Here is a 27459-nt window from a genome sequence, read left to right as displayed (position 1 = left end):
TGTCTATGGAGAAATCACCTGCGGGGAAATATGATTGGATGAGATCACGACCTCACTGGAACGTAATTTGCATGTCATCTAAATGGGATCTGCCCCCAGTGCTCGGGAGTCAAAAAGCATCCGATTAGTTGGATGGGACAAGTCAATCTCTGATTGGCTGACAGAAACAACAACGGCAGGTAGTGCTGCTTCACACCCCCTCCTCCCCCTCCCCTGTGAACTGCAGGACTGCCCTCTTCTGGCTGCTTTACAAACCTCCACAGTTTAAGGAGAGGAAAAAATAAATAAATCAATAAATAAAAGACATCTGAAACACATAAAGACAAACAAATGGCGTCTAGTTGCTGTTGTTTTTAATCTCAAAGGTGATGGATAAAAACAAAAATACAAAGAGCAGGAGTGGCGCACACAGAGTGTCTCGGTTAATCACATACAGAGTCTTATTTATACATATATTTATATAGCAGAGCCATTTCTCCCACTTGTACAGCCTCTTGATTGTAACACGGAAATAAACCCACATTCCCGGGGTGAGAGAGCGAGAGGAAAGAGTGAAAGAGAAACAAAAACAGTCATCTACATTAGAAAACCTACCGGCCATTCGTTTTTCTCTTGTTGTTTTTTTTATAGATTTATACATCAGAGAAGCATCAGTATTCATTACAAAAATAGTAATATAGTTAATATAGATGCGCTGGGAGATTTGATTGAGTCAATACAGATGCACAGTCTCCAGCGAGGAAATGAAGAGCTGCTCTGTGCGCCTCGATGAGTGTTGTTACAGCAGTCCACCTCAGTCAAAGAGTCAGTTTTCATCGGAAAGAGGTTAAGGGTTTAATTTAATCAACAAAACTTTTAGAAAATGAGTACATAAAAAAATAAAGAGGAGGAGGAGGTGTTAGTGCACTGATGAAAGCTGAAACAGTTTTAGGGAAAAGTGCTGCCAGGATCCAGAAAAACATGCACTTAACAAAAAGAAAGATGAGTTACAGAAAAGTGTTAAAGGCTTTTCAGCAGCTCCACCTTCACACAGCTGCTGTCAGGAGGAGAAAAAGTGTAAGACGAGTGGAGGAGCCCATGGGATTGAAGTGTTATTGCTGGGGATGTTTGTTTGTTTGTTTTTTAATTTGGTGTTAACATGTGAGGAATACGGGGATGAAGAGGGGAGTTATTGCTGAGGGTAGTAGGGCTGTTGCTGAGGGGGTTGTTGGGGGTAGCCTGGGTAGGGCTGTCCTGCTGGAGCAGTTCCTGGGTATCCTCCCTGACCCGGAGTCTGGTAGGGCATGTAGGGCATGTTGGGCATGTTGTACTGGCTGTAAGCATAAGGATTGTAGCCCATAGGCATCTGGTAGTACCTGCAGGGAAAAGACAACAGACGAGACAAACTTCAAACATTGTATAATCAAAACACTTCAGAGTCAAAGGTTGCAGACTTCATTTAAAAGTTATAATGAAGCAAGTAACGCCCTCTTCTAGCATCAGTATACAGAGCTAGAACTGAGTTTAGGTTTAATGGCATTTGCAGCTGGTAAAATTAAAGACCATCTATAGATTTTTAATTGCTCCATGTTTACTGAGAAGATATTTCATGCACCAATGAGAATGCAAACCGGTCAACCTGCAGCAGTTTTTTTTTTTGTCACTTTAAGGACCAAATGAGGTGCTCAGATCTGAGAAATCCACTGGAAAAAAAAACAAAAAACAGAGAAGACAGATTTGAAAACTGACCCAGGGTAGCCTTGGTAGGTGGGGTAAGGTGGTCCCTGGGCCTGGGGTGCCATGGGTGGTGGGTTGTTAGTGGGAGCGGCAGCAGGTTGTGAGCTGGCGGGTGTGGTGGAGGCTGCCTGAGGGATCACGCTTGGTGGAGGTGGCCTGGCTGGGGGCTGGGGCTTTGACTCGGGTTGTTGAGGCTGCACAGGCTGGAAGACGTAGAGGGAGAGAACAGAAAGATGAGCACACGACTGACAGATGTTGATAATATTCAATGCTGGGCTGAGTATCCGCTTACAAAAACGGTTCTGGGTGCAGGGGTCGGTCCAGGAGCCGGGGCGGCGGGGCCGGAGGGGGCAGCGGGAGTGCTCTGATAGGCGGGAACGTTGAAGGCTGGAGCGCTGGGCTCTCGAGCGATGCTCTGCTGCAGGTCCCTGAGAGCAAAAATCGAACATCACAAATAAAATAAAACAGAACCCAACTGCAAAAACAGTCTTCCTTCTTGGCCAGCTTGGAATGACCGTGCGGGTACGTACTTGAGGAGTTCATCGCGCTCCGTCTTACGGGCAAAAACGATGTCGCTGCATTTGTTCTGGAACTTGAGCAGGATTTCTGTCAGGTCGTTGTAGAACTGAGCGGGGAGAAACAAACAGGGACAAAAATAACTAACCCGGTTTGGGACGCACAAAAGTAGAGCACATCTGACAAAAGATATGCATCGCTGCGGCACGGCTGGTCCCGCTGTTCTGCTGAGCACGTACCTTGGTGCCCTCGCGCAGGTTGTTGCTGATCTCCATGTAGCTGTCGTGGGCCGAGGCCAGCTTCTTGAGGACCTCCTCCCTCTGGTTGGAGTCTGCGTTGGACTGCTTCAGGCTGCTGAACTCCTGGTGGGACGTCTGGAAGCAGATCGCAGGTCGAGAGGACGGTTAACCTCCGACTCCTTTTATTATGTATGCACTTTATGTCCATCTATACATTCTTTTAATCCGATACAGTTAAAGCATCATTCCCGTGAGGGAATTCTGACCCAATTTAAGCAATAAACACACATAAAACCCGCACACTTCCCACCAAAGCTGCCTGTACCTGAACTTTCCCCAGCAGCTCTTCCTGTGTGCGGAGGCTGGCCTGCACTCGCTGGTTGTAGCTGCCGTACAGCTGGTCGAGCTGGCCCAGCGACAGCTGCTCCTCATTGATTGCTCCATCCTGAGCCAGCGCCGTCAGGAAGGTGGTGGACATGTCAAAGGTCACGGACTTGATCTCTCCCTCGATAGTCTCCCTCTCTTTCTTTACCTCCTCCAGCTGAGCGAGCAGAGAGCGCAGCACGTTCACTACCTACAGGGGAAGGTAGACACATGACTTTTCCACAGTCCGACATTAACCTCTCACCCTCGTTACAGTGAGTCCAGCAGCTGGAGAGAGGTGCAGTTCTTTCAGTTCTGCTTGCTTAGTTATTTGAGCTCCCCAGTGAAACACAACACAGTATCAGCAAAAAAAAAAAAAAAAAAAAGAAAAGAAAAAGGGAGGCAGTGAGGGGAGGAGGTAAAGGGCCATAAGGAACACAATGTCCACCGGGGGTTTCTGTGCAGCAGGAGTCGACGTTTATGGGACACACACATAAAAAAAAAAAAAAAAAGCACATTCCCAATATTTAAGCTCACAAACAAAGATGTAAAGATGTCAGACAGACCTCGCTGCCCTGTAGTGTCTTGGTCGGGTTGGCAGAGGGGATGGCGGCGTTGAGCTCGTTCTCTGGTTTACACAGCAGGGCGATCATGTCACAGTGGGTGTTGTAGCGGTCCCTCACCACCTGGTCGGCTTGCACTGCCTTGTCCAAGATGTTGCGGAAGTTAGCGCCCTCTGTGTAGGGAGCAGTGTTGGTCAAGTTACTTGAAAAAAGTAATCAGTAATTAATTACTGATTACTCCCCCCAAAAAGTAATCCCGTTACTTTACTGATTACTTATTTTCAAAAGTAATTAATTACTTAGTTACTTAGTTACTTAGTTACTTTTTAAAAACACGATTTACAACCTGAATAGGTGATAAAGTGATAGATCTTTCAGCCCAATTCTACTTTTTCTACATAATCCATCATACAAAATGTAATCAAATGGAAAAGTCTCTTTTTTTAACTTGTTTTATCAGTTTTAATCTTTTAACTTTATGCATCAAGCAAAACATTTAATTATATGCAACATTCTCTGACTTGAATAAATTAGTTTAACATTTAAACCTATTTTCTACACATTCCAGCACATAAAATAAAATATTTTTTGTGTTTTCACTCACTCTTTCAAACAGATGCAAGTAAAACACAGCAGAAAATAAATAAAGTCAAAGACTCAGCGGTCCTTTTGCTCTATTTTCACCTGTAAAGCAGGAGCAGGGTAGGCGGAGGGTTACCCTGGTGTAGGTGTGCTGCGGTCAGTTGAAGAATCTGCGCGAGTGTCTCTGTGAGTTTCCCATCACGTCGTAGCTACTCGGTGCTTGCTCGGAAGTTTAGGGGTTTTTTTCGCTGTAAAAAGAAGTTTTCTTCCCACGCACGATGGACTCTAATGTTTTTGTCACTTTTTATGGAATCAAACTCAAAGTAAGGTCAGTACTTCCACACTTTAAACGCTGCACGCTCATACTCTCTCCCGCACTCGATATATTATCCATTGTTGATCTGCACACAGCTGCTGTCACCAACGTCGCACTTGCTTAGTCACTGTCATGAGACATTCTCGCAAAAAAAATCACGGTTTTAGTAACGCAGTAACGCAGCGTTCCTACGGGAGAGTAACGGTAATCTAATTACCGATTTTGCAATAGTAATCCCTTACTTTACTCGTTACTTGAAAAAAGTAATCAGATTACAGTAACGCGTTACAAGTAACGCGTTACTGCCCATCTCTGGTAGGGAGAGGATTAGAGGGACTAAGAGAGGGCTTTTTACAGCGCATAAACTTGCACGACAAGTTTGTGTCCAATAAATTAGGAATTTCCTGTTGTTCTTTTGCAGCGCGCTCAGTGTGTAATGGCCCCAATAAATAAATTTTTTTTAAAAAGCGCCCAACACCAACAACAAATGAGAGCAACAATCTTCCTTGGCATACCGCTTCGAAGGGGCTTGTAGAGGTCTCCAGAGGGAGTTCTGCTCCAGCGCTGGCTGAACTTGGTCCTCAGCTCATTGTCAGTCGTCTCTTCATTGTCCAGCATCTTCAGAGACTAAAGGACGAGAACACAAAGACGCTGAGAGGACAAAAACACCACCGATACACATCGATTAGCACAAAAGTGCTGTACATCTAAAATAATGAGAGGACATAACACCAGCATAAGATAACAGAGTTTAAAGACACATAAAATGAGGAAACCCGAGTAAGAAATGATACAAAAAAGTAATCAGAACCGATTCTAAAGGTGGGTTTTCAAACGGGTTTGAATATGTATCATGTTGGGGAGGTCCTGATGACACATGAGGAATCTGTTAGACTATTTGGATATTCTTATTATTGTTATTATAATGTCAGGATACGGAAAAATTGCTTATACAGCTGGTGAGATCCTGTCATTGTGGCATGTGTTTTAACAGCTTTTTTGTAAATGTGGGACCGGAGCTGGCTACAACAATTCCAAAAAGTAATCACAGCGAAATGTCACTGATAGAAATAAATTCAAAGACTATGTTCTTGTCGGGAGTTACTGAATTAGATATTTTAGATGTAGTTAACAACTGTAAGAACAAGACCTCTACTGATTGTTTTGGTATAGATATGACATTAGTTAAACGAATCATACATAGCATTGCCAGACCTCTAGCTTATATATGTAATTTATCATTTCAAACGGGGAAATGCCCAAAGAAAATGAAAATAGCTAAAGTTATACCCATATATAAAAGTGGAAACAAACACATCCTCACTAACTATCGACCAGTGTCCCTGCTCCCACAGTTTTCTAAAATATTAGAAAAACTTTATAATAATAGACTAGGTAAATTTATTGACAAACATAAACTAATCAATGAAAGTCAGTACGGATTTAGGACAGGAAGGTCAACTTCAATGGCTATCATTGATGCAATAGAAGAGATAACCAACAGTCTGGATAGAAAAAGACATGCAGCAGGGATATTTATTGACTTGAAGCATTTGATACGATTAATCATAGCAGATTATTTAAAAAATTAGACAGATATGGTATTAGGGGAGTGGCCTTGAAATGGATCCAAAGTTATTTGACTGAGAGACAGCAGTATGTGAAGATGGGCGAATTTGAATCGGGGTATTTGGGCATTAGCTGTGGAGTGCCACAAGGATCAGTTCTGGGACCAACTCTATTTAACCTTTATATAAACGACATATTTAATGTATCAAAGTTATTAAAATTAGTTATATTTGCTGACGACACCAATATTTTTTTATTCTAACGACGACCATAGTGACCTAGTACTTAACATTAACAACGAGTTAAGGAAATTAAAAATATGGATGGATGTTAACAAATTATCTATAAATTTGAGTAAAACCAAGGTAATGTTCTTTGGGAATTACAATGTAAATGAAGATACTGTGATAAAAATAGATGGTGTAGTCATAGACGTAGTATCAGAAATAAAATTCTTGGGAGTAATGATTGATAGCAAATTATGCTGGAAATCACACATCAGACATATACAAAATAAAGTGTCCAAAAGTATCTCAATCATAAATAGAGCCAAGTTCTTCTTAAACTGCCATGCAATGTTTTTGTTATACTGTGTACTAGTCCTACCATACTTGACTTATTGTGTAGAGGTGTGGGGCAATAATTACAAAAGTTCTCTGCATCACCTGGCTATACTACAAAAATGTGCTATAAGAATAATGTATTCTTTGGGTTTAATGGTAGGATAAAGGTAGGATATTATAGTCACACTAATATTTTGTTTTTGCAGTCAAAACTATTAAAATTGATTGATTTAGTTGAATTCTCGACTGCTCAACTCCTATATAAGGCAAATAAGGGTATACTGCCAGAAAATATCCAAAAGCTCTTTACACATAAAGAAGGAGGTTACAATTTGAGGGGATGTAGTAACTTTAAAAGGCAGATAGTTAGAACTACCAGGAAAAGTTTGTGTGTGTCTGTGTGTGGAGTGAAACTTTGGAACAGAATGGATGTAGAGCTCAAGCAATGTCCAAATATTCATCTGTTTAAATCGAGGTACAAAAAATGTATATTGTCAAGGTACAAAGAGGAATCGAGTGTGTGATTGTTTATCGATGATAGTAAATAATAATATATTCTTTGTATTATTTCTTTCTTTTTTCTTTGTTTATATATAGAATGTTAACAACAAATACTTATATAAACAATTATTTTGTAGAGTTGAAATGGACACTGTTGATTATTGTCTTACGCTGTTGTTATTACTGTTATCTCCATTATTAGGAAACAGTAGATCAGAATTAATTCTTAAAAGTAAAATTGATGAAGTTACAACTATACAATGGAAGCAAACTTCATTGATATTTTCATAGCTAAAATATAAATAATATACGGAGAGGATGTAATGACCATGATGGTGATGACTGTGATATTCAGCGGTGGTAACAAAGACTGTATTATTGATGCTAAATATTTACACTACTGTATGTCGTAATTATGACAATGCGATAATTTTATAACCGTAATTGTATGTCACAAATATTTAAATGTACTGCGCAACTACAAAATGTAAAACTCAGATAAGATTGTAGGGGTGGGAGTTAAAAAGCTTGTCTTCATCCCACTCCTTTTCGAGCTAAACTTGTTTTTTCTTTTTTTGTGTAATTGTACATTACAATAACTTTATTATTTGGTTGCTCGAATAAAAGACATTCATTCATTCATTCATTCATTCATTCATGTGTTTTCAGAAACTGCCACACTTGAGACACACGAAGCAGCGATTATTACATCAGTGATTATAAACTTTGCTCGTCCATATTTGTTTGCCTCGTGTACTTTTTAATGATCACTCAACATGCATGTTAAATAAAAAAACTGAAACTGCAGTTTAATTAAAAATAAAAACTCAATATATAAAAAATTAAAATCTCAAATAATAGTCATTTTTTGGCGAGCTCAATTGTATTTTCGTCTTTTTTTTTTTTTTTACCTCCTTTTAGTCTCATTAATGACTACTTTTTAGGAAAATTAGGGCATTTCAGTTTGGACTTTTCAACTCTGCCAACAAACTTGGAGGCAGATTGTGCTTTATGTTTTCCCTCCCATCTGTTTATTTGTTTGTCAGCATGATGTTTAAAAAAATGGGTTGGCTGAAGCCGGTGGACAGACAGTCCTTGGCCCAACGATCAGTGGATTAGATTCCTGTGATGATGCGGATCTGGGATTTCCGCCACTAGGAACGATTAAGAGTTTTTTTTAGCATTAATACGCTCTTCTGGTAATAATGGTGGTAGAAAACTCCAACATTCGCGGCGTCCAAGCCAGGATTCATATGCTACGTTTTGAAGAAAGCAAAGCCATATGACGAACAAGCTGTTTGCAGCCTGTTGTTCTAAAAGCGGCTTCTTCGCTTTGTTAAACAGATTTTGGGGTCGCTGCGAGCAGGAAGGTCAGAGGGCACGTGTCTGCTCGCGTCACCGACCTCATCCAGGATCTCTCTGTTGCGGGTCAACAGCTCGGGCAGGTCTTTGATGAGCTGCTCGATGCTCTGCAGTCCTCCGTGCTGCACGACGTTCCTGGCCTTCTCAGCAATGGATTGTGGGATGGAGTCTCCTGACAGATCCTCCAGAGCAGCTGGCAGGTTTAGAGACGCCAACACCCTGATGGAGAAACGCATCATCTGTCAGTTATTACGGCTGCTTGAACATTAATTTGTAGCTCGTCAGCACGGAGCTCATTAAAAACAGCTTTTACAAAGTTTACTTGACGAAAACGAGTTAAAGTAAATATTTTCATTTTACTGCTTTAATTGAATGACAATGCACTCATGTTGACGTCGTTGGCTCAAATTTCTAATAAAGATCTTCAAACGATGTGCTGAGAGCGCCACACTGACGACACGAGTGCTTTTATCGACACGTTAATGGTACCTGATGCTCCCTCATGTTATGAATTATTAAATTTATTTACAGAAGCACTTACTGACATGTTAACAGGAAGACACAGAGTGGTTTACACAAACAGCAACTCATATGAGAGTTTCCACATAAACTCAGATGGTGAAGTCGTTCTTTTTACGTTACACAGAGCAGGACATCTTCCAAGAAATACTCCTGCATCAGAACACATGGTCACCACTGCTCTCACACGGGCCTGATGTGATGTCATGCAAACTTTGAGAGACATGACAGGCAGAATCCCGAATAGAAATCTTTGAATCTTCACCATCTTTAACACACGAGCCAATCGTGTCGTCACACTCTCATTCATAGTAGTTTGTAGGCTGCCTTCTTTCAGCTGCTCCCTTTAGTTGTCGTCCCCATCTCACCCATTCCCAGCATCCTCCTCTGTTCTCCTTCACTACATCCATGAACCTTCTCTGTGGTCTTCCTCTTCTCCTTCTGCCTGACTTTGTCTCCAGATCTTGCTCACTCTCAGCATCTCCAGCTCCGCCTCCTGTCTTTTTGTTAGCACCACCGTATCTAAGCCGTACATTGTGTACTATCCTAGATGTTTCCTTTTGCTGTGTGTAGTAAAGATGTAGGTAAGTGTACTTTTTACACACCCATAACATGAATTAGGATTTCTTATGGTGCTCTGGTGGATAGGGGAAAGGCAAGTATGGTGGTGTTGCCTCACAGCAAGAAGATCCAGGGTCCTCTCGCCCTACGGTAGCTGATATAAGCTCCAGCAACCCTGACCTGGATAAGCGGAAGAAACTGAATGGTTGGCTCTGATTGGAGAAGCCACGTTGATCACGTTGCAGAAGCCATAATGGATGTGTTTTTTCTTTTTTTGTTTGTTTTGTGTGCGCAGTAAAAGTTACTTATGGGGAAAAAAGACCAGCTTCACCCGTGAGTCTATATATGCAGTTTTCAATGAAAACCAGAACATCAACATAATAGCTCATTCGGCTCATCCTGTGATCCATCACAGTTCACAGGTTCTTGTATTAAAGTCAGAAAGAAAGTGCACAAACTAATAAGAATTCAAATCCGCTGAGCAGTCACCGAGGCTCACAGTCAGTCATATCTAGGACAAACTCAATCTCATTCACTCAAATCTCACCAATACTCCAGGAGGAGCAGCAACTCTCATATTTCATTTAGATGGAGGCTTTAAAATTACTGCCACAATCATTGCCCCAAAGTGATGAGGCTTTCTTTAATATCATAAACCTTGTTTGCAGTAGCAAACTGGCTGATAATTCAGGTTCTCGCATAAAGCCCCACATATGATGGCGGAGAATCGCTCAGAGCTGGAGCTCATGTGAGCATATAGCTTTACAGACACAGCACAGCATACCCGTTGCAGAGATTAGTCGCCTCCCTCATGGTTCCCACCAGTCTGTTAACAGTCTCGGCCTTCCTCTGGCTGTAAATGCTCATGGACTGCTGCACGGCCATGGGAACCATCTTCTCAAACAAGTCTGAAGTGAAAAGATCGAGACAGGCAAATGGTTTTAAACAAAAAAAATAAATCAGTTTTCAGATCAGCTGAGCATCATTCTCAGCACAGTTTCTTTTAGATTTTTTATCGTTTTCACTTTTATCTTTTTATTAACTTTCATCAGATTATTTCATCATGTCAGTATGGAGGTGTGTCCGCGGTTCGTACCTGAAAATTTCTGACTGAGTGGGGGTGTGATGGCGGCTGGTTTGACCAGCGCTGCTTTGCCGATTTGCTCGAGGTCTTTGACTTCAGGCACCCGGTCGTGGTAGATAAAGTCGTTGTCTTTCTTAGCTGCTGTGAGGGATCGGTTGATCTTGTCTGTCAGATCCTTAACGCTCACGTACTCGTCGTAACGAGACGCCACAGTCTTAACCAGCTCTGCTGCGTGCTGGATTGATCAAATAAGGGAGGAAAAGTTGTGGAGAAGCATTTAAAAAAAACAACAACAAATATATATATAGGGATGGGTACCGGTGTCCGGTGCCATTTGACATAAACGGTAGTAACCAGACCGAAAAGTAGCGCACATTTCGGTGCTTTATTTCGGTGCTTTTTTTTCCTGAGCTGTGATACACTTCTAGCCAATCATTTTACGTTTCCGAGGATAGTAGGCGGGGCCAGGTACGTACGTTCTTTTATGCAGAGCTACAGATTAAAAATGCCCAAGGAGGACCAGTCAAAGTCTGGCTGTACTTCACAGCAAAAGATGCAAACTCAGCAGCAACAAGTGCTTTAAGCTGATACTGTGATACTGTCAAAGGAGGTAACAGGTAACACCTGGCGACGCATAGCATTTTTTTCAAAAGCCCAGAAATGCGCCGTATTTGATAGCTTGCTGCGAGACCTCACACCGTGCACATCTACTGCGGGTGGGTTGCCTGTTATCGGACCCGGAGCAATATCCCCCAAAAACCCGAAGAGAGTCCTGGCCCCTAGCCCTGCCAGTGTAGCGGAAATGATGACGGATGATGATGGCAGCAGCAGCCGTTCTTCTCTGCGTGAGTAGCTTAATGTTGTTCGTGTGTAATATATATATATATATATATATATATATATATATATATATATATATATATATATATATATATATATATATATATATATATATATATATATATATATATATATATATATATATATATATATACACATATATATATATACACACACACATACATACATACATATATATACACACACACATACATACATACATACATACATACATATATACATACATATATATATACACATATACATATACACACACACACACACATATATACACACAATATTATTATATTTTTTGTTTTTCTAAAGGGCTGTAAAGCGAGGGGAAACCTGTGTACCTGCAGACGAGCAATCTCCTCCCCGAACCTCTTCTTCTGCTTGGCCAGGACACTCTGATGCAGCTCGGCATTGGCTTGCATGATGCAGTGCTTAGCTGCAAGCACCGGAAGCACTTCCTGAAAATAAAAATACTGACGAGGGAGCGGCAACCACAGAGCAACACGCAGGCATGCAGACATATATAAAAACACACGCACATACACGCACAGTGGCAACGCAAACCATAAGATGGCAGGCGCACATCACCAAGGTAAAAAATAAATAAATAAAATAAAAAAATCAAATTAAATAAATACAAAAATAAATTTAAAAAAAAAAAAAAAAAAAAATCACAGAAGCCAGTGACAGACAGGGGTGACAGAGAGGCGTGCAAACACAACACAAGCGCGCACGCACAGACACGACCAGGGCAAACGCCAGCACCACGGCAAGGGATGCAGAAAGAAAGGAAGACAACGAGAGAGAGAAACAGAACAGGCCATGAGTGTTTTAACCTTCCAGAAAAAGCTGCTTCATCAAACATCCCAAAACCAGGTGTGTGTGTGTAGTGTAGAATGGGTCCACTGTCAAGCTTTTTAAAATGTTTTTTTATTATTACCTGGCAAGTTTTCATACTTTTAGCAATACAGCTCCTACTACTAATATATACAGAGGCAACTGAGGGAAAGAGTTAAGTCAACTTCCTCCTGATTGGCTGCCCCTTGCAAACAGAAGCTTTTATCAGCAGGCGAGTGGGACAGCTGTGCTCACATATTAAGCATGACTGAGCTGTCTGAATCCTGAATCATGTCCTCATTTTTCAAATCTCTGGCCATGTTTAATATGAGTGTTACGGCTCAGCGGGGTCTGGAGTGATTTTCGTCCAGTAGGTGTTTTCTCCTGTCGCGTACTTTAGGTACTGACCTTGGCAGCTGGCCACAGTCAGCAATTAGGACAGGTAGGTCAGGGAGGGGAGCGCAGTTGTCCTTGCAGTGCAGTGACTTTGTGTTTTAGCTCAGAGGGAGAGGAGGGTTTAACTTACTCTGTTTTGTTATGTTCCTTCTTTTGATGGTGATCATGACTCGTCTGTCTCTTAGTTTAATTAATAATTATTATTTTTAAAAATCTTTATTCTGCTCCTTTTTTCCCCCAACCCAGAAACTTTACGTCCCCATATCCTCTGGACTTTTAGGTGAACGTAGCTATGAGGACAAACTGCTGTAACAGCATATATGAAGCTACTTTCTCGTCACACTTTATTTCCTCGTCACAAGAGCGAGGCATAATTAGTGACTTTTAAATAGTCCCAGATTTGTCCTATCAGAGACATCTAAAGATTTTTATTTATCAACAATAAAATATGGAGAAATAAAATCTCAGTAGAAGCTGAAAGCAAGTCTCGTTTTATACAATTAACTAACAAAATATTAACAGATTATGTTTTTTGTTGGCTGACAAATTGATTGATAAATCCTTTCAGCTTTAAGGTATGCAGATGGAGAATTTTGCGTTTTTATTGTAAGAAAAAATATTTTTCAGTGAGCTATAATTTATATTTGTACAGTTTATATCAAACATCATCATTTCTAACACGTCACAGCTGTTACATTTAGACATGTGGAAATTCCCACATTTAAATACTTCAGTTATAACTTATAACAGCTGCCCTTTTCTCTGTTTCGATCTGCTTAACTCCAAAATATTAAACGTGCAGCGTGGACCTCTGTTAATGTGTGTGTGTCTATGTGTGGTTGCATCATTTAAATTGTTAGTAACTACTTTAAGATGTCTTTGATTAAACGGAGAGAAACCAATCAGAAAGAACAAAGGTCAATATGTAGTTGAGTATTAATCAACCAGTCACAGTGAAAACAGGATGGAAACAGAAAAATGACAACAGAAAGGGTGTGAATGGGACAGTCCCACAACCCGAGTATATTTCCCACATAAACACAAAACAATACACACAACCAGACACACTCTAAAGCATTAAGAGTCCACGCTCTGCATGTCTGCACCCCGCCGAGCACATGGCTGACCGTGGATGTGTGGCTTTCCATCTCGTGGTTAATGTGTAACTTTGTGTGTGTGTGTTCTTCATATACCTTGGGGAGGTTGTCCTTATACTGACACTGCTTGAAGGCATCTCCGTAGAAGTCTGCCGCCTGATTGGCCAGCTTAGCGATGACAGCGTCTTTCATCTTATCTACATGGTGAACAAGAGCCTTTTAAAAGGATGCACCAGGCAAAGACAAACACGTGAAAAGACTCCAGATAACAAGCTGCTTTACTCAAAATCACACATTAACCCTCGACCACTAACGCCGGTAGTCTGACAGTCCCAGGAAAGGATGGACCAAAGAACCAATTCCCACTTCCATTATTTATTTATTTTTAAGATTTGTTTTTTAATTATCACCAAATTCTTCACCAATTTTAGAAACTTTGAGTGTGCTTGTGATGCTTTTTTCCATTTTATGAGATTTACTTTAACATAATTTGATGGGAAGTATTTTTTCTCGGTATATCCAGTAAAACAGACCCAACGTTATTGATAATGATGCTGGTTGGTTGCTTTGGTCAAACTCTAAAGTGGTTCTCTGAGTGGTTTTCAGAGCCGACTGCTTCCACTACATTAAAACATCACAGCAATACATGTTAGAAAAGTAATCTACAACAAAATTACACAACTTCTCAGCAGATGAGTTTTTGTTTTTTTATATAAGAACCTATTTTATAATGTAATCTTTAAAACTCCAACACACAAACTGTGCAGACAGAATGGGGACAGAAGCTGAGAGTAACTGGGACCTAAACTGCTCCCATCAGCACTGGAAATTAATCTTGAGACCAAAAAAAAACAAAAAACTGCTTAAGTGGGTAATTAAAGATGATATATAATTAATTAAAGTACAATACTTCATTTTATTTGTAACATAAGCTTCTGTGAAAATGTTAACTTGCAAGATGGCCCACAGAGTAAAACTCTTAAGCAGTAGTAGAAGTGTCATGCACTTTTTAAAAGTATTCAAAGGGGCTTAAAATAGAGTCTGTGTTTTAAATAAATGATCATCAAAATGCACTGAAAGGCTTAGTCATGTCTTCAGGGTCAGGGCTTTGGTACCTGAAGTGGCTTTAAGAAAGAAGACCTCCTGGGCCTGGGCCAGCATGATGAGGCTCAGGGTGCCTACAGTCTCAGGGGAGATGTCCATGGTGGGCTCCCTGTTCAGAGCAGACAGCACTGTGTCCTTGATGTGGCCAAACGCCCCGCTGGCCAGCTAAAGGAAGACACCAAGAGGAAAAAAATGAATCCAATCCAAAACTAAAAGAAGATTTTTCCCCAAAAACAGAGCTAACTGTGGCTTTCAGCCAGCTTCCTGGGCCTCAAATGCAGCACCATCAGGTCACATGTTTGATAAGAGCGTCACATGTTAGAAAAGAAATAAAAATACAAATTTGTAAGTCCCGCCTGTTTCTGTCACACTCTGGTCTCGAGCTTGGAGTGAAACATGTCAGATTTGCATTTTGTTTGTTTGTCTGGTTAAACACTCTGCAGGCCTACTCTTTCTGAAGCTTTTCATCCTTCTGGGGAAGCAGATCAATGCAAATATTTATTATCATCAGTGGAAAAGTCAGACTGATGCATTTCACTTCAATTCCTCGAAACCTTAGAAAGATGGGGCTAAACTTCATGAAGTTCATCCTGATAAATTTCTGACAAAGAGGACAAAAATAGACGTACAGCAGAGTAAACCCAAAACAGCTGTAACAGGATGGATCATAAAGGTGCTACAAAGAGCTTTGAACATTTCCTGGCTTCAAACACACAGGCAACCGAAACAGAGGAGAGAAACACTCTGTGCATCTACTCTCTGGAGAACATTTGCACAAACATTTGAATCCTGGAAATTTTACCCCTTATCTAAATTTCAGAAACAAGAAGAATCGACTCAGTTAAAACAAACAAACGAACGAAAAACAACACAAAAACAAACACAAAAATTGAATATTTCTCCATATTTTTGTAAAAGACAGCTTGAGTGAACTGTTTTATGAGAGACAAAGGTATAAATTATCTTTTTTTTTGGTGGGCTCCGGGTTTAGGTTTTGTTTAAGGAGAACTAAATATCATCTAAGTTTTAACAGTGATAGTATACTGTGTGTTACTGTGTGGTAGTACACCCACCTGATAGTATTTGGCAGAGGTCTTCAGTCCCTCGTCATTATCCAGATTCTGCTCTGAGGCGATCTGACTGGCCAGAGCTGCCACGTTGAACAACACACACGTCTTCTCATAGCCCAAACTGGCCAGAGCTGCAACACAAAGGCACAAGAAGGGCTCACTCTCAGTTCCACAACATAGTTGAGATTTTCCACTAACCAAATGTGACGCAGCATACAAAAACACGGCCACAATTTTCCTTTATTACTATGTAAAATGTTACTTTTCCTAAAATTTCAAAAGTTCTAGATCAACATGCTTTTATTTGATTGATTTCTATAAATTTTTATCTCCAACATGTCAAACCGTGTTTGTTCTTTGAATTATTGTGGTTTAGTCACAGTGCAAATAGATAAATAGTCATTTACAGTAAGTTTGTAAATTATTAAACTTCTGATAAAAAACACTGCTACACTTATAACAAACTGTTGATTGATCACAGTCACATGACGTTATCGCCACAAGCTTTAAGTGGCCAGTATCACAAAGAGGGAAAATCTCATTGGTCAGGTCGCACCCCTAGGTGTGTGTAGCTGCACTGAGCTGGGGATTTCCCATCCCAGCTGAGAGGTTTGCTCATTACATAGTTCTGAGAGATATTTAGAGACAGCGAAGTTGAGATAACAAGCACTGACAATATTGGAAAGTCCAGATTTTTGTGACTATGTCACTGCTTTTGTTTTTGTCAGGATTCTCTGTCTCTTCTTGCGCTGCATGGGTGAGAAAGCTCACAGAGAGGACAAAGTGACATCAGTTTTTTCCCCACTGAATATTGTTTCAGGTTGTTGAAACAGCTGTTTGCATGGATTTACACAAACATCATTCCTTCAAACAGAAACAATCCAATGGTTGAGAACTCCAGCTGATCAATATGACGTATGAGTAACTGTGTGTGCATGTGATTTCCCCTTGCTCTGTTACACAAGAAACACATGTCAGCACCACATACTTCTTTATGAAATCTTTCTAACTCCATATGACATCTTGTTGGGCCTGTTTCGTATGTGCATTGAATTAAAAAGAATTGTTTCTCACTGGGTGTGTTTCATGACTGTGTATGTGAAAGAAAGATGAAAACACAAAGAGACAGGAGGAATAAAAGACAGAACAACAACTACGTACCTCAGGGGCAGAGTTTTAAATTTACAGGAATTAATGTGATATCATTTCCTCCTTTTACAGCCAACTGTTATACACACAATGACGTGTTCTTACCGAGGTAAAAATACGTGTTAAAAAAGCCAAACTTACCGAGCTTGACGGAGCCACCAAATAGCGATCCTTTATCAAAGGCATCCTTCCATGTGAAGGTTAAGCAGAGCTGCAGAAACAGGAAGAGGCTTTGTGTTTAAGTGCTTTGGCTCTGTAACTAACACACGGTCATGCGTGCTGCAGCTCAATCATTTACCTGGTTTTCAGAAAAGGGGAACTTGGGCTCGACGGCACACAGCTGATCATAATATCTGCAGAGAGTGATGAAACACCACAGATTGAAACTTTGATTTTGTTTATATCTAAATCCAGAAATAACATTTCTCTAAAAAGTACTCAAAGGGACTTCAATTCATGGCAAGTTAGGAAAAAAGTAATGAAGAGACTTTGAAACATAATTGAAATGAACCAGCGAGCTAGAGGTAGAGAATGTTATGACATCTGTGGTGTGAGGAAGCTCAGCCATTTCAGAGTCACCTGACAATGACTCAGGAAACAACAACACACACACGCACATACACACACACCTCGGCTCTTTGTCCTATCAGTATCAGCGCCTGTGATGTGTGAGCAGTCTATTCTGAGGTATGACATCAGGGAATCCCTTTTACCGATCCTTCAACATTTCTCTCCTGAACTCAAAACACATCAGTAAACACACACTGGCGTTTAAAACAGAACAAACTGCATACAAAGTTTGTATCCTATTCTCTCTCTCCCTCTGTCTCTCACTCACACACGCACACACACACGCACACACCTGAGCAGTGGAAAGGTGAGCCGAGGCGTGCCACCTGGTTAGCTTGAGAGAGAAAGAAAGGTTCCTACGCAAACAATGGTCACCATAGTGACACAATGCTAACATTCAGTGATGGCGGCTTAATCAGCTTCAGCATGCTTCTGATCGGTCCTGAGCAGACTGCTACTAAACCACAGGTCCCACATCACACACAAAAGTCTGTAAGTTAGTTTAACCAACAGATTATTATATTAATCTTTTTCAGACAGAATTATTTTTAAATTGGTTTCTATCAATATTTCCCTCAGAAAACCCAAGAAAACAAAAGAGCATAAACTAGCGCTCACACAGTAAGGAAATTTGTTCACGTTTTTAGAGAGACAGGACAGAAAAAAATACCTGGGCTGACTTTTGATCAATTATTTCCAGTCAGTTATTTAAAATCAAAATCTTAAAATAAACAAACACAAACTTCAATATACCTACCTACACAACAACAAAAGGTTGGGATCACAAATTTGCATACCTGGACACTTACTAAGGTAATATGAGAGAACTCTATGCATTAAATAAATCACGAGTCATATTAAAAAGGACAAAGTCCGTACCTGTATGTCACCCAGGAATAAGAAACAGGCCTGTTCAAGATATATTCATTGCAGAAGAAAGGCTACACTGAAACTAACCCACTAATATACTTTTGTGCCCTTATTTTGGAAGTTAACTTTAATCTCAGCGGTCATAAGAACACATAGGCTGCAGGTATATAATAACCCATCAAGTTTAAGAAAAGTCACAAATATTAAGCTGATTTTGTCCCCCAAATTGAAGTTTATAAACACATTTATCCCTCTCCCTGGAAAATACAATCTCCCTCTCCCCCCTCCCTCACCACAGCCTGGGGTTCAGGATCATTTGAGTGCCACATCTCTCTCATCCCTCATTAGTGCCATGCCTCATTTATAAGTACCGGTAAGTGTAGTTACACGGGAGGAAAGGCACCAGTTAACAACATAGAGGTGACAAGGACACAGAGGGACTTTGTTTCACAAAAATATATCACATCTATCCTACCAACTTCCTCTATGCAAAGCACTTAACACAGTGACACCATTTATGCTCAGCTTTATGGAGCTCTCAGTGACATCAGCAACTTCTGGCTGACAGGAAAAGGCACGGTCTGGACTCTCTCCCTTTTGTTTTTGCATCTGTAGATGAGCAGACACATACTGAGGCTTTTCTCACCAACACTGCCTCTGTGCTGACAAACGCGTCAAAACTGCCAGTTAGACGTGATTAAGCTGCATTTTGCTATTGCTAACACTCACACCGAAGGCTTCCTTCTCTAGGCATTTGCGACAGGTGTCTGTGTTTTAAGTATAAGTTTGTTTCTTACAACTCAGGTTCTTTTCTCACATTCAGAAAGTTCAAATTCAGTGTTTAAGCTAAATCTAGACAAGGTATAGTTTTCTTTAAGCCACTTTAGCGTAAAGGCCATAGCTATAAGTGTGAACCAGGTCGGCTTTCCATGCCCAATTTACCCTCACAAGCAACTGACAGTTCGGTTAAACCAGCCAGCACATCCCGCCTGTATTCCCCCCGCAGGGAAACTTGGCAGGAGTAACAAATGACTCAGTTATTTCCCTGAGAGCGTCCTCCTAGCATTTTAGCTCGGTGCTAGCAGCTCAAAGCTAACCCCGCTGGGTGCGGCGATGGCCGAGCTAAATCAGCGCCACAGGTGAGACAGCCGTTCGAACAGTTGGCGTTAGTTACATAGCAGGCGGTTCACGTGTTATGAAACAGTGTTTTGTTTTTTACCTGAGTAAAATCTCCAGGGAGCTCTCGTGTTTGTCTAGCGGCCTTCCCAGCGCGCTCTTGCGGAGCTTGTTGAGCTCCTCCACGGCGCGGAGATACTCTCCCTGATCCTCGCTCGCCGGGTAAGTAGACGTTACGAATTTCGACAGCGGTTTCACCAGATCCACTTCGGACGATTTTTTCAACGGGACTGAAATAAACGTCGCCATTTCGGCCCGTGAAAGCGCTTTATTAACTCAGAAAAAACAGATGGGAACAGCGAGCCAGGGACACAAACAAGAACGATCACTTCCTGGATTGTGACAAGCGACGTCAATTACGTAATGGGAAGCGCCGAGGCGCAGCGCGCAGACTCAGTGCCGCTTTACTGAGAAATGAGCAAATGGAAAGAGAAGGAGCTTTGATCTTCCTATTTTCCGTGATTGAACTCCGCCAAAACCTGGAGTTTAATCTGCTGTAAATTGCTGACCTATATACTGCCAAATATATCTGAAATTGAAAGCTATCACGTCACTGTCACGAGGTAGAAACTGCAATCAGTGTTTTGTTTATGTTTTTGCCAGTTTCCCTTATATGTATCTTTATATATACAGATATTATAAAATGTTATTTGGCAAAAAGAAAAAAATTCAAACGAGATCTGGCCAAGAAAACAACAGAAACTGAAACAATTATAACATAACAGTTCTAAAAAATATATCATAAGCGGCCAAAGAGCATTAGATTCATTACAATGTGGAACACAGAGTATGTACAATGAAGCAGTCATAAGAATATTTACAAAACAGGTCATTTCTTTATTTTATATATTCCTCCACTGCAAATCCAAATACAGCTTATTTAGCAAAATAAGCAATGATATTCGAAATTTAACAAATAGTATACAAACAGCTGGTTGTTCAGTTTGCCTTGCACAAGGAAGCTGAACAACACCAAAGGACCTAGAAGACCACTGAAGAATTCAAAAGTGGATGATGGCAGAATACTTTCTTTGGTTAAGATAAACAACTTCACAGCATCTGTGTCAAGAGCGACGTACCATTATCAGAAAAAAGCTTCTGAATGTGAAAACAGAGGTGTTTACAACTGATCTCAGCACAGCTATAGTCAGAGGCAGAATACCTGGAGGGGTTGCTGTGCTTTGGGACAAAAAAATAGACCCTGTGATAAAGCCCATTAGACTGGATGTAGACTGGTGTATTGGTATACAATATACACAGAACAATAGTAGTTTTATCATTCTTAATATTTATACTCCCTATGAATCTTGTCAAAATGAGCAAGAATACCTCAGTAGGCTGGCTTTTATTAATGCATTTATTCAAGACAATGATACTTACAGCATATATGTTTTGGGTGATTTTAATGCTGATCTCACAGACAGCAGTTCTCAGTTTGCTGACCACTTAACTCATTTTTGTCAAGTTAATAATCTTATCTTGTCTACCAAAGTGTTACTGCCTGCAGATAGCTATACATACATAAGTGAAGCCTGGCATAGTACATCATGGCTGGACCACTGTATCTGTACAGCTGATGGACATGCAGCTTTAGCAAACATGACTATTAGGTATGAGGAAACTGTGTCAGATCATATACCTTTTGGTTTTACTGTGAATGTGGAACAAATGCCAGCAACAACTGGAAACAATATTGCTAATATTGCTACCAGTGTAAAATTAGACTGGTCAGCTTGTAGTGAAGATGATTTCTTAGCTTATCATAGTAATACCGATATACATCTGAACAACATTTCTTTGCCGAAAGAAGCTATTTTGTGCAAGGATGTCAACTGTAAGAATGCTGTGCATAAACATTTACTCTGCTCCATGTATGATGATATAGTGACTGCTCTGCATGAAAGTGGTACACTGCTTGATAAACAATATAAGCATAAGAAACCTAACATCAGACCTGGCTGGAAAGAACATGTATCCATGTACCATGATGAAGCTCGCATAGCTTATAAATGTTGGGCCATGGCTGGAAGACCTAAACAAGGCCCAGAATTTGAACAGAAAAAATGTGCGAATGCCAGATATAAGTACGCTGTTCGCTTTATAACTAAAAATGAGCAAATGCTGACAGCAGATTCTTTGGCCAGGAAAATGTTGTGTAATAATATGGCAGATTTTTGGAAAGAGGTGAAAGCTCTTAATAACTGTAAACCATCTCTACCATCAACCGTTGAAGGTGTTTCTGGGGCAGATAACATTGCAGCATTATGGAGACAGCATTACAGTGCGTTGTTTAACTGTATAAAAAGTGATCCATATGAGGACAATCTTGACATGAGTAATGACACAATAAGTGTAAGGACACATGAAGTATATGAAGCCATTCATAGGTTGTCTGATAATAAATCCTCTGGTTTGGATCACATCACTGCAGAACATTTAAAACATGCTAGTTTAAGGCTAGCTCCTCTTTTAGCACTCTGTTTCACTGGGTTTATGATTCATGGCATATTACCAGACTCAATGCTGTGTATTTTACTGGTACCAGTTATGAAAGACAAAGCTGCAAAAGTGAGCTGTTTGGATAATTACAGGCCGATTGCACTAGCCAGTATTTTATCTAAGGTGTTAGAAAGAATCCTGTTTGATAGAGTTAGTGTGTTCATCTCTTCTCTGGATAATCAGTTTGGCTTTAAACCAAAGCACGGCACTGACATGTGCATATATGCACTCAAGGAAATAGTCAGGTTGTATAGGGCTAAAAATTCATCTGTCCTCATGTGTTTCATTGATGCCTCTAAGGCTTTTGATCGAGTGAACCACAGAAAACTTTTTGATAAATTGAAGACACGGGGAGTTCCTCAATACATCGTGAGGATTCTCTCTTACTGGTACGCTCATCAGAACATGCAGGTTAAATGGGGAAGCAGTATTTCTGCCCCCTTTGGTGTCAGCAATGGTGTCAGACAGGGTGGGATTTTGTCTCCAATTTTATTTAATTTATATGTCGATGATTTGTCCATACAGCTGAGAGCCTGTAACACTGGGTGTATATTAGGTGAAGCACTGATAAATCATCTTATGTATGCAGATGACCTGGTTGTTTTTAGTCCAAGCAGTGCTGGGTTACAGGATCTTCTTAATGTCTGTACTGAATATGGTGTGCAATATGACATTGAGTACAATGCTGCTAAAAGTGCTGTTTTGATATGTAGAACCAAGCAGGATAAACAGCTAAATTTCCCTTTGTTTAAACTGGCACAAAAAACTCTTGAAGTTCATAAAAAGGTGAAATACCTCGGTCACTTTATTACTGAGCAAATGAATGATGATGATGACATATACAGACAACGATGTAAGCTCTATGTGCAGGCAAATACTATTGCACGCAAATTCAGCTTTTGTTCACTTCCAGTTAAAGTGGCTTTGTTTAAAGCGTATTGCACACCGCTATATTCTGTCCCCTTGTGGTCATCCTACAAACAATGTAGCATGCAGAAGCTGCATGTTGCATATAATGATGCGATGAGAATCCTTTGCAGGATACCTAGAAGTGGTAGTGCCAGTCAGATGTTTGTAGCTGTGGGTGTCTGGACTTTTAAAGCACTTTTAAGAAAGTTAATGTTCAGTTTTAGAGAACGACTGGATGGTTCGAGTAACAGTATAATTTTAGCACTTACAGATCCGACAGTGAGTTGTTCCCGTTACTCATCCAGTCTCAGAAAGCACTGGTTAAAGTGTTTGTGTATTTATTGATTTATTTTAAGTAATTGTGTTTTATGTATATTATGGTTTTATATTTTTACAAATGCTTTATATACTTATTTATATACATATATATATTTAATGGTATACCTTGTGTTGTGTGTGTGGGGGGAGAGTTGTGTGTGTGTGTTTCTTGTCTTGTTTTTATGGACATGTAGTCTGCCAATAAAGATTGAATTGAATTGAATTGAATTGAAGGTGTAAACCACAGGGTACAATCAAGAACAGGGCCCTGTTTCAGGAAGCCGGTTTAGAAAACTCAGAGTGAAAAACGATACGCAGGGTTGAGTAACCCCGAACTGTCCAACTCGGAATATTCGGTTTCAGAAAGGCTGATAACAATTAGTTCAGTCAACGCGGAGTTGCTACAACCCCAAGTTAAGCACGCGCACGAGGATACATAAAGCCCCGATCAGTGGAGCACAGATTAAGCGAGTCACCATGGAGACGGAGGGAAAGAAGGCGCGGTCGACGTATTTCACAGCGCTCGAGGCGGAAATTCTGATGGCAGCATATGCCGACAGCATGCACATCATGCAGAAAAAAAGTAACACAGCCGCAGCTGCAAAGGAAAGGGAGCATGCATGGCAAAACATAGCCGACAGAGTCAATGCGTGAGTGTTAATTTAAACATTGATCTAGGGATTTCCACCCATATAACACGTTATTTTATCATATGTCATTCTATTTATTATGTTATACATTTTATTTTGTGATGTGATGTGAGCGCAGGTGCAACCCAACAGGCCCCAAACGTTCCTGGCAGCAAGTAAAAATGAAGTATAAAAACATAGTCCAAACAGGTAAGGTGTAATTGTATTATGAGCCATAGTGCTTGGTCTGTGTGTCCTATGTAAATCAATTGCAGTTAGAGGCTACAGTAATATACCACCTGTAAGCACATATTGAAATTATCTGAGCACATCACAAGTACACATTTGCCTACTCTGTATGCCCAAATGTGTGCCGTCACAGCCAACAGAAAAAAAGCGGAGGCCCGAAAAACAGGTGGGGGTCCTCCACCACCACCACCCACAGAGGCTGAGCAGTTGGCCCTCAGCCAAAACAGTGGGCGCCCTGTGGCTGAAGGTATCTCTGCGGGGACATCCTCTGTGGCAACAACCCCACAAGACACAAGTGCCTACATAAGGGGTAAATCCAAAACAATACATGGCGTGCATACATCCATTCTGCACAGTCACCTTGACCAAAATGAACTATGTCGTAGTGAAGTTACTGTCCTACTGACAGAGAATGACAGTCATCAAACAGTTAGGTGAATAAACAACACTGAGACACTTGGAAACTGTTAACGTGCTGCACGGGTGAGGGCCCAGGGAGAGACTCACACACACCGAGCTGCAGTGGTACGTCTTTATTATGAGCATAGCAGTGTCCTTTAATTTTGCAGACATGCGTGTGTGTGTGTTAACCTCCCAGAGGGTGAGCTCCCTGTTCCCAGAGACAGAGCGAGTAGTACATTCCGTACCTTTCCCAATAAGTGTAACATATGAACATATACCTCAATGCAACATAAAGCTCATAAAAGCGTTTCCACCCTGACACCTACTGATTTTGCCTTCCCTCAGTGTCGGTTGTCTCTGAGAGCATACTGACAATGAGGTGTATGGTGATTGGTATGTCTGGTAATTGCCATTTGCGCCCACATAAGTCATGAGTGACCTGTATGAACCCCATATTCTTCCAGTTGACGGTGATGGTGTACTGCATCTGGTGCAGCCCCCTGTTGAGCCAGACCGACATGCAGTTGTGAGTACTCGTAATACTCCACAGACTACATGTGTCAACAGTAGAACAGCAATGTTGTTAAATGTCTCCACCACAGGCACATGATGACGAAACAGTGACAGCTGCTACAGAGGAGGCCGCAACAGAGCCACACTATGAGGTATACAGTGTACAGTGGAAAATATAACAACTGACGACAATGTGGTACTATGATGACACCATGGACTTACTATGTCCCCGGCAGAGTGATGCTGGAAATGAAGAGGAAGAGGGTCCAGCCACTCCTACAACGAACCTTTCCACAGTGGGTTGTTCAGCACTGATTTACAACCAACCTAAGTAGGCATGTACTATGGATGCCAATGCTATGTCCCTTGTTGCAATAGCTCCCTGTGAAGCAGCTGTATAAGACATATCTGGCCAGGAAGATAAGAAAGTGCGACATGGAAATGGTGCACCTCCAGCTGCAGATCCAAAAGTCGAAGCTGGAGATTGTACTGCTGGAACAACAGTTAAGGGTGGGTGGAGTGATCATAGATGGACGAATCATGTCAGTGTTTGTACAACATACTAATATACGCATTTATTCTTTGTGTACAGGACATACAGGGTGACCAATAAAGGCAGTTGACCACAGTATCTGTGTATTTGTCTTGTAACATGTTGGGTTGACGGGTCACAGGAAATGGTTGTGGCATATGGTGTCTCTGACTGCTCTTCCATCCTGTACGTTCGTGGGTGGGTCAGGATGTTCATCGTGTGGATCACTGCTGTTGTCTGGTTCAGCTGGACACTGTTCACCTCTAATCGTGGCAATGTTGTGTAGGATCACACATGCCACAATGATGTCACATGCCCTTTCTGGGGTGACCCTGAGTCCACGAAGGCACTGGAACCGGGCCTTGAGCATTCCGATGGTCATTTCAACTCTGGCCCGTGTCCTGCAATGGGCCAGATTATAACGCTGCTGTGGGCCCGGTTCAGGGTCAGGGTAAGGGGTGAGCAAATAGGGTAGACATGGGTACCCCCTATCACCAAGCAGGTGGCCAGTGAACTCTCCTAGGACAGAAGAATACATGTCAGTGCAAACGTCCCTGTGGCAATTGGTCTCTGTATATTTCACAGTTACTTCGACCCACCATGTCCAAATTTGGTGCTCAGTGTACATTCCCGGAAGATTCGTGAGTCATGTACAGAGCCTGGCCACTTGGCTTCCACATTTGTGATGATGTTGGCAGCATCACATATGATCTGCCCAGTGCAGAGAACACATATTAGCATCCATTACCATGATGCCATCACTTGTTGGTGTGAAATGCTACAGGGAATTATGTACCTGTACATTGATGCTGTGGACGGACTTCCTGTTCACATAGTCTCCTTCATTTGCTGAGGGTGCAATGATTGGGATGTGGGTGCCATCTATACAGCCAATCACGCCTGGGAACCCTGGAAATTTATGTACCATTTGAGTGGTAGTTCACGTATCACCACATCATGCATTGAGTTTTGTTCATCCTGATACCTGCAATTTTGTGGCATCCCTCTTTGATGAATCTTGTGGGTCTGTGACCGGGGAACACCACAAACGAGTGCAGGAGACGTTTCAGTGCTACTGTAACATTCCTGACTGCCCGACAGACGGTAGCCTTGGAAACGTGCTCAGCGTCACCGATATTGTACAGAAAGCTCCCGTTTGCAAAGAAACGGAGTGCGGTACAAAGAATATGTAATGGACTGAGCGCATGTCCGCGATGTGTCACATGCGCAATATATGGCCTGAGGATGTTATCCAAATAACTTATTGATTGTGCTGAGACACGGTAACGTTCGCACAGGAAATCATCAGGTAATGATAAGATGTCCATACGCGCTCTGATCACTCTCTCCCGGCGGAGAGCTCTGCGGAGAATTTGGGCTTCAAGATCTACTGGCTCTTCAAGGAAGGGACACGCCATGTCTGACACTTCCTGCTGTCAGGTTTCCGACAAAGAGGCGGGGTCAGTCAGGGTTAGTTGTAGTAAACCTGCTAGGGGGCAGGTTAGCTTCACGGCGTGTGTCGTCATAGTGACTCACTGAGGCTTCAGCTGAACTCGCTTTGTGAAACCGAAAACCCAGAGTTTTCGTTAACTCAGGGTATACTTACTCAGTTTTTCCACTAAACCGGCTTCCTGAAACAGGGCCCGGGAAGGCCAGATCACACTTAACTGGAATACACCTAAGAGACAACCTGCACAGTCCTAGAAATAAATTAAATAAAACGAGCATGAATTTGAACCACAACGATGAGGAGAGATAATATAGAGAAGGAAAGGATCCGATTCACCCGATCTCAACTCCAAAACCTTTGGGTTACTAAAGATAAAACCG

General features: G+C 41.3%; 2 protein-coding genes across 4 annotated transcripts; one reads left to right on the top strand and one right to left on the bottom strand.

The window, feature by feature from the left end:
* Window positions 1-336: 336 nt before the first annotated feature.
* On the bottom strand, window positions 337-19937 carry pdcd6ip (programmed cell death 6 interacting protein). 2 transcript variants are annotated; one of them, XM_004548032.5, is made up of 18 exons: window positions 19622-19937; window positions 17261-17315; window positions 17104-17173; window positions 15817-15944; window positions 14755-14908; window positions 13736-13836; window positions 11651-11782; window positions 10467-10689; window positions 10155-10278; window positions 8332-8509; window positions 4811-4922; window positions 3401-3570; window positions 2797-3045; window positions 2472-2606; window positions 2247-2341; window positions 2009-2144; window positions 1729-1919; window positions 337-1355 (listed from the first exon to the last, which is right to left on the bottom strand). In XM_004548032.5, the coding sequence occupies exons 1-18, from the start codon at window positions 19825-19827 to the stop codon at window positions 1169-1171; spliced, it is 2646 nt and encodes an 881-aa protein (XP_004548089.2). In that variant the 5' UTR covers window positions 19828-19937; the 3' UTR covers window positions 337-1168. The 2 variants fall into 2 exon arrangements, with proteins under 2 accessions (XP_004548089.2, XP_004548090.2); XM_004548033.5 differs by having other exon boundaries at window positions 11651-11767.
* On the top strand, window positions 19454-25752 carry LOC143414807 (uncharacterized). Of its 2 annotated transcripts, XM_076879719.1 has the most exons (8): window positions 21820-23954; window positions 24073-24143; window positions 24316-24492; window positions 25049-25110; window positions 25187-25249; window positions 25334-25393; window positions 25476-25607; window positions 25690-25752. In XM_076879719.1, exons 1-8 carry the CDS (start codon window positions 23782-23784, stop codon window positions 25708-25710), a joined length of 759 nt encoding a protein of 252 aa, XP_076735834.1. In that variant the 5' UTR covers window positions 21820-23781; the 3' UTR covers window positions 25711-25752. The 2 variants fall into 2 exon arrangements, with proteins under 2 accessions (XP_076735835.1, XP_076735834.1); XM_076879720.1 differs by lacking the exon at window positions 21820-23954 and adding an exon at window positions 19454-19541 and having other exon boundaries at window positions 25476-25708.
* Window positions 25753-27459: the final 1707 nt, after the last annotated feature.

Source organism: Maylandia zebra, linkage group LG22 (genome assembly GCF_041146795.1).
Source record: "Maylandia zebra isolate NMK-2024a linkage group LG22, Mzebra_GT3a, whole genome shotgun sequence".
In the NCBI taxonomy this organism is placed as follows: Eukaryota; Metazoa; Chordata; class Actinopteri; order Cichliformes; family Cichlidae; genus Maylandia; species Maylandia zebra.
The sequence above is the reverse complement of the archived record's forward strand: the minus strand, read 5'-3'. Positions and strand labels throughout refer to the sequence as shown.

Excerpts from the sequence above, each read along its gene's own strand:
- pdcd6ip (XM_004548032.5), bottom strand. The coding sequence starts at position 19,827 with ATGGCGACGTTTATTTCAGTCCCGTTGAAAAAATCGTCCGAAGTGGAT. Across the intron at positions 1,920-2,008 it reads CTGCACCCAGAACCGTTTTT|CCTGTGCAGCCTCAACAACC; the intron begins GTAAGCGGATAC and ends TACGTCTTCCAG. Across the intron at positions 1,356-1,728 it reads ACCTACCAAGGCTACCCTGG|GTACTACCAGATGCCTATGG; the intron begins GTCAGTTTTCAA and ends TTTTCCCTGCAG.
- LOC143414807 (XM_076879719.1), top strand. The coding sequence starts at position 23,782 with ATGGAGACGGAGGGAAAGAAGGCGCGGTCGACGTATTTCACAGCGCTC. Across the intron at positions 25,250-25,333 it reads CAACAGAGCCACACTATGAG|AGTGATGCTGGAAATGAAGA; the intron begins GTATACAGTGTA and ends TGTCCCCGGCAG. Across the intron at positions 25,608-25,689 it reads TGCTGGAACAACAGTTAAGG|GACATACAGGGTGACCAATA; the intron begins GTGGGTGGAGTG and ends CTTTGTGTACAG.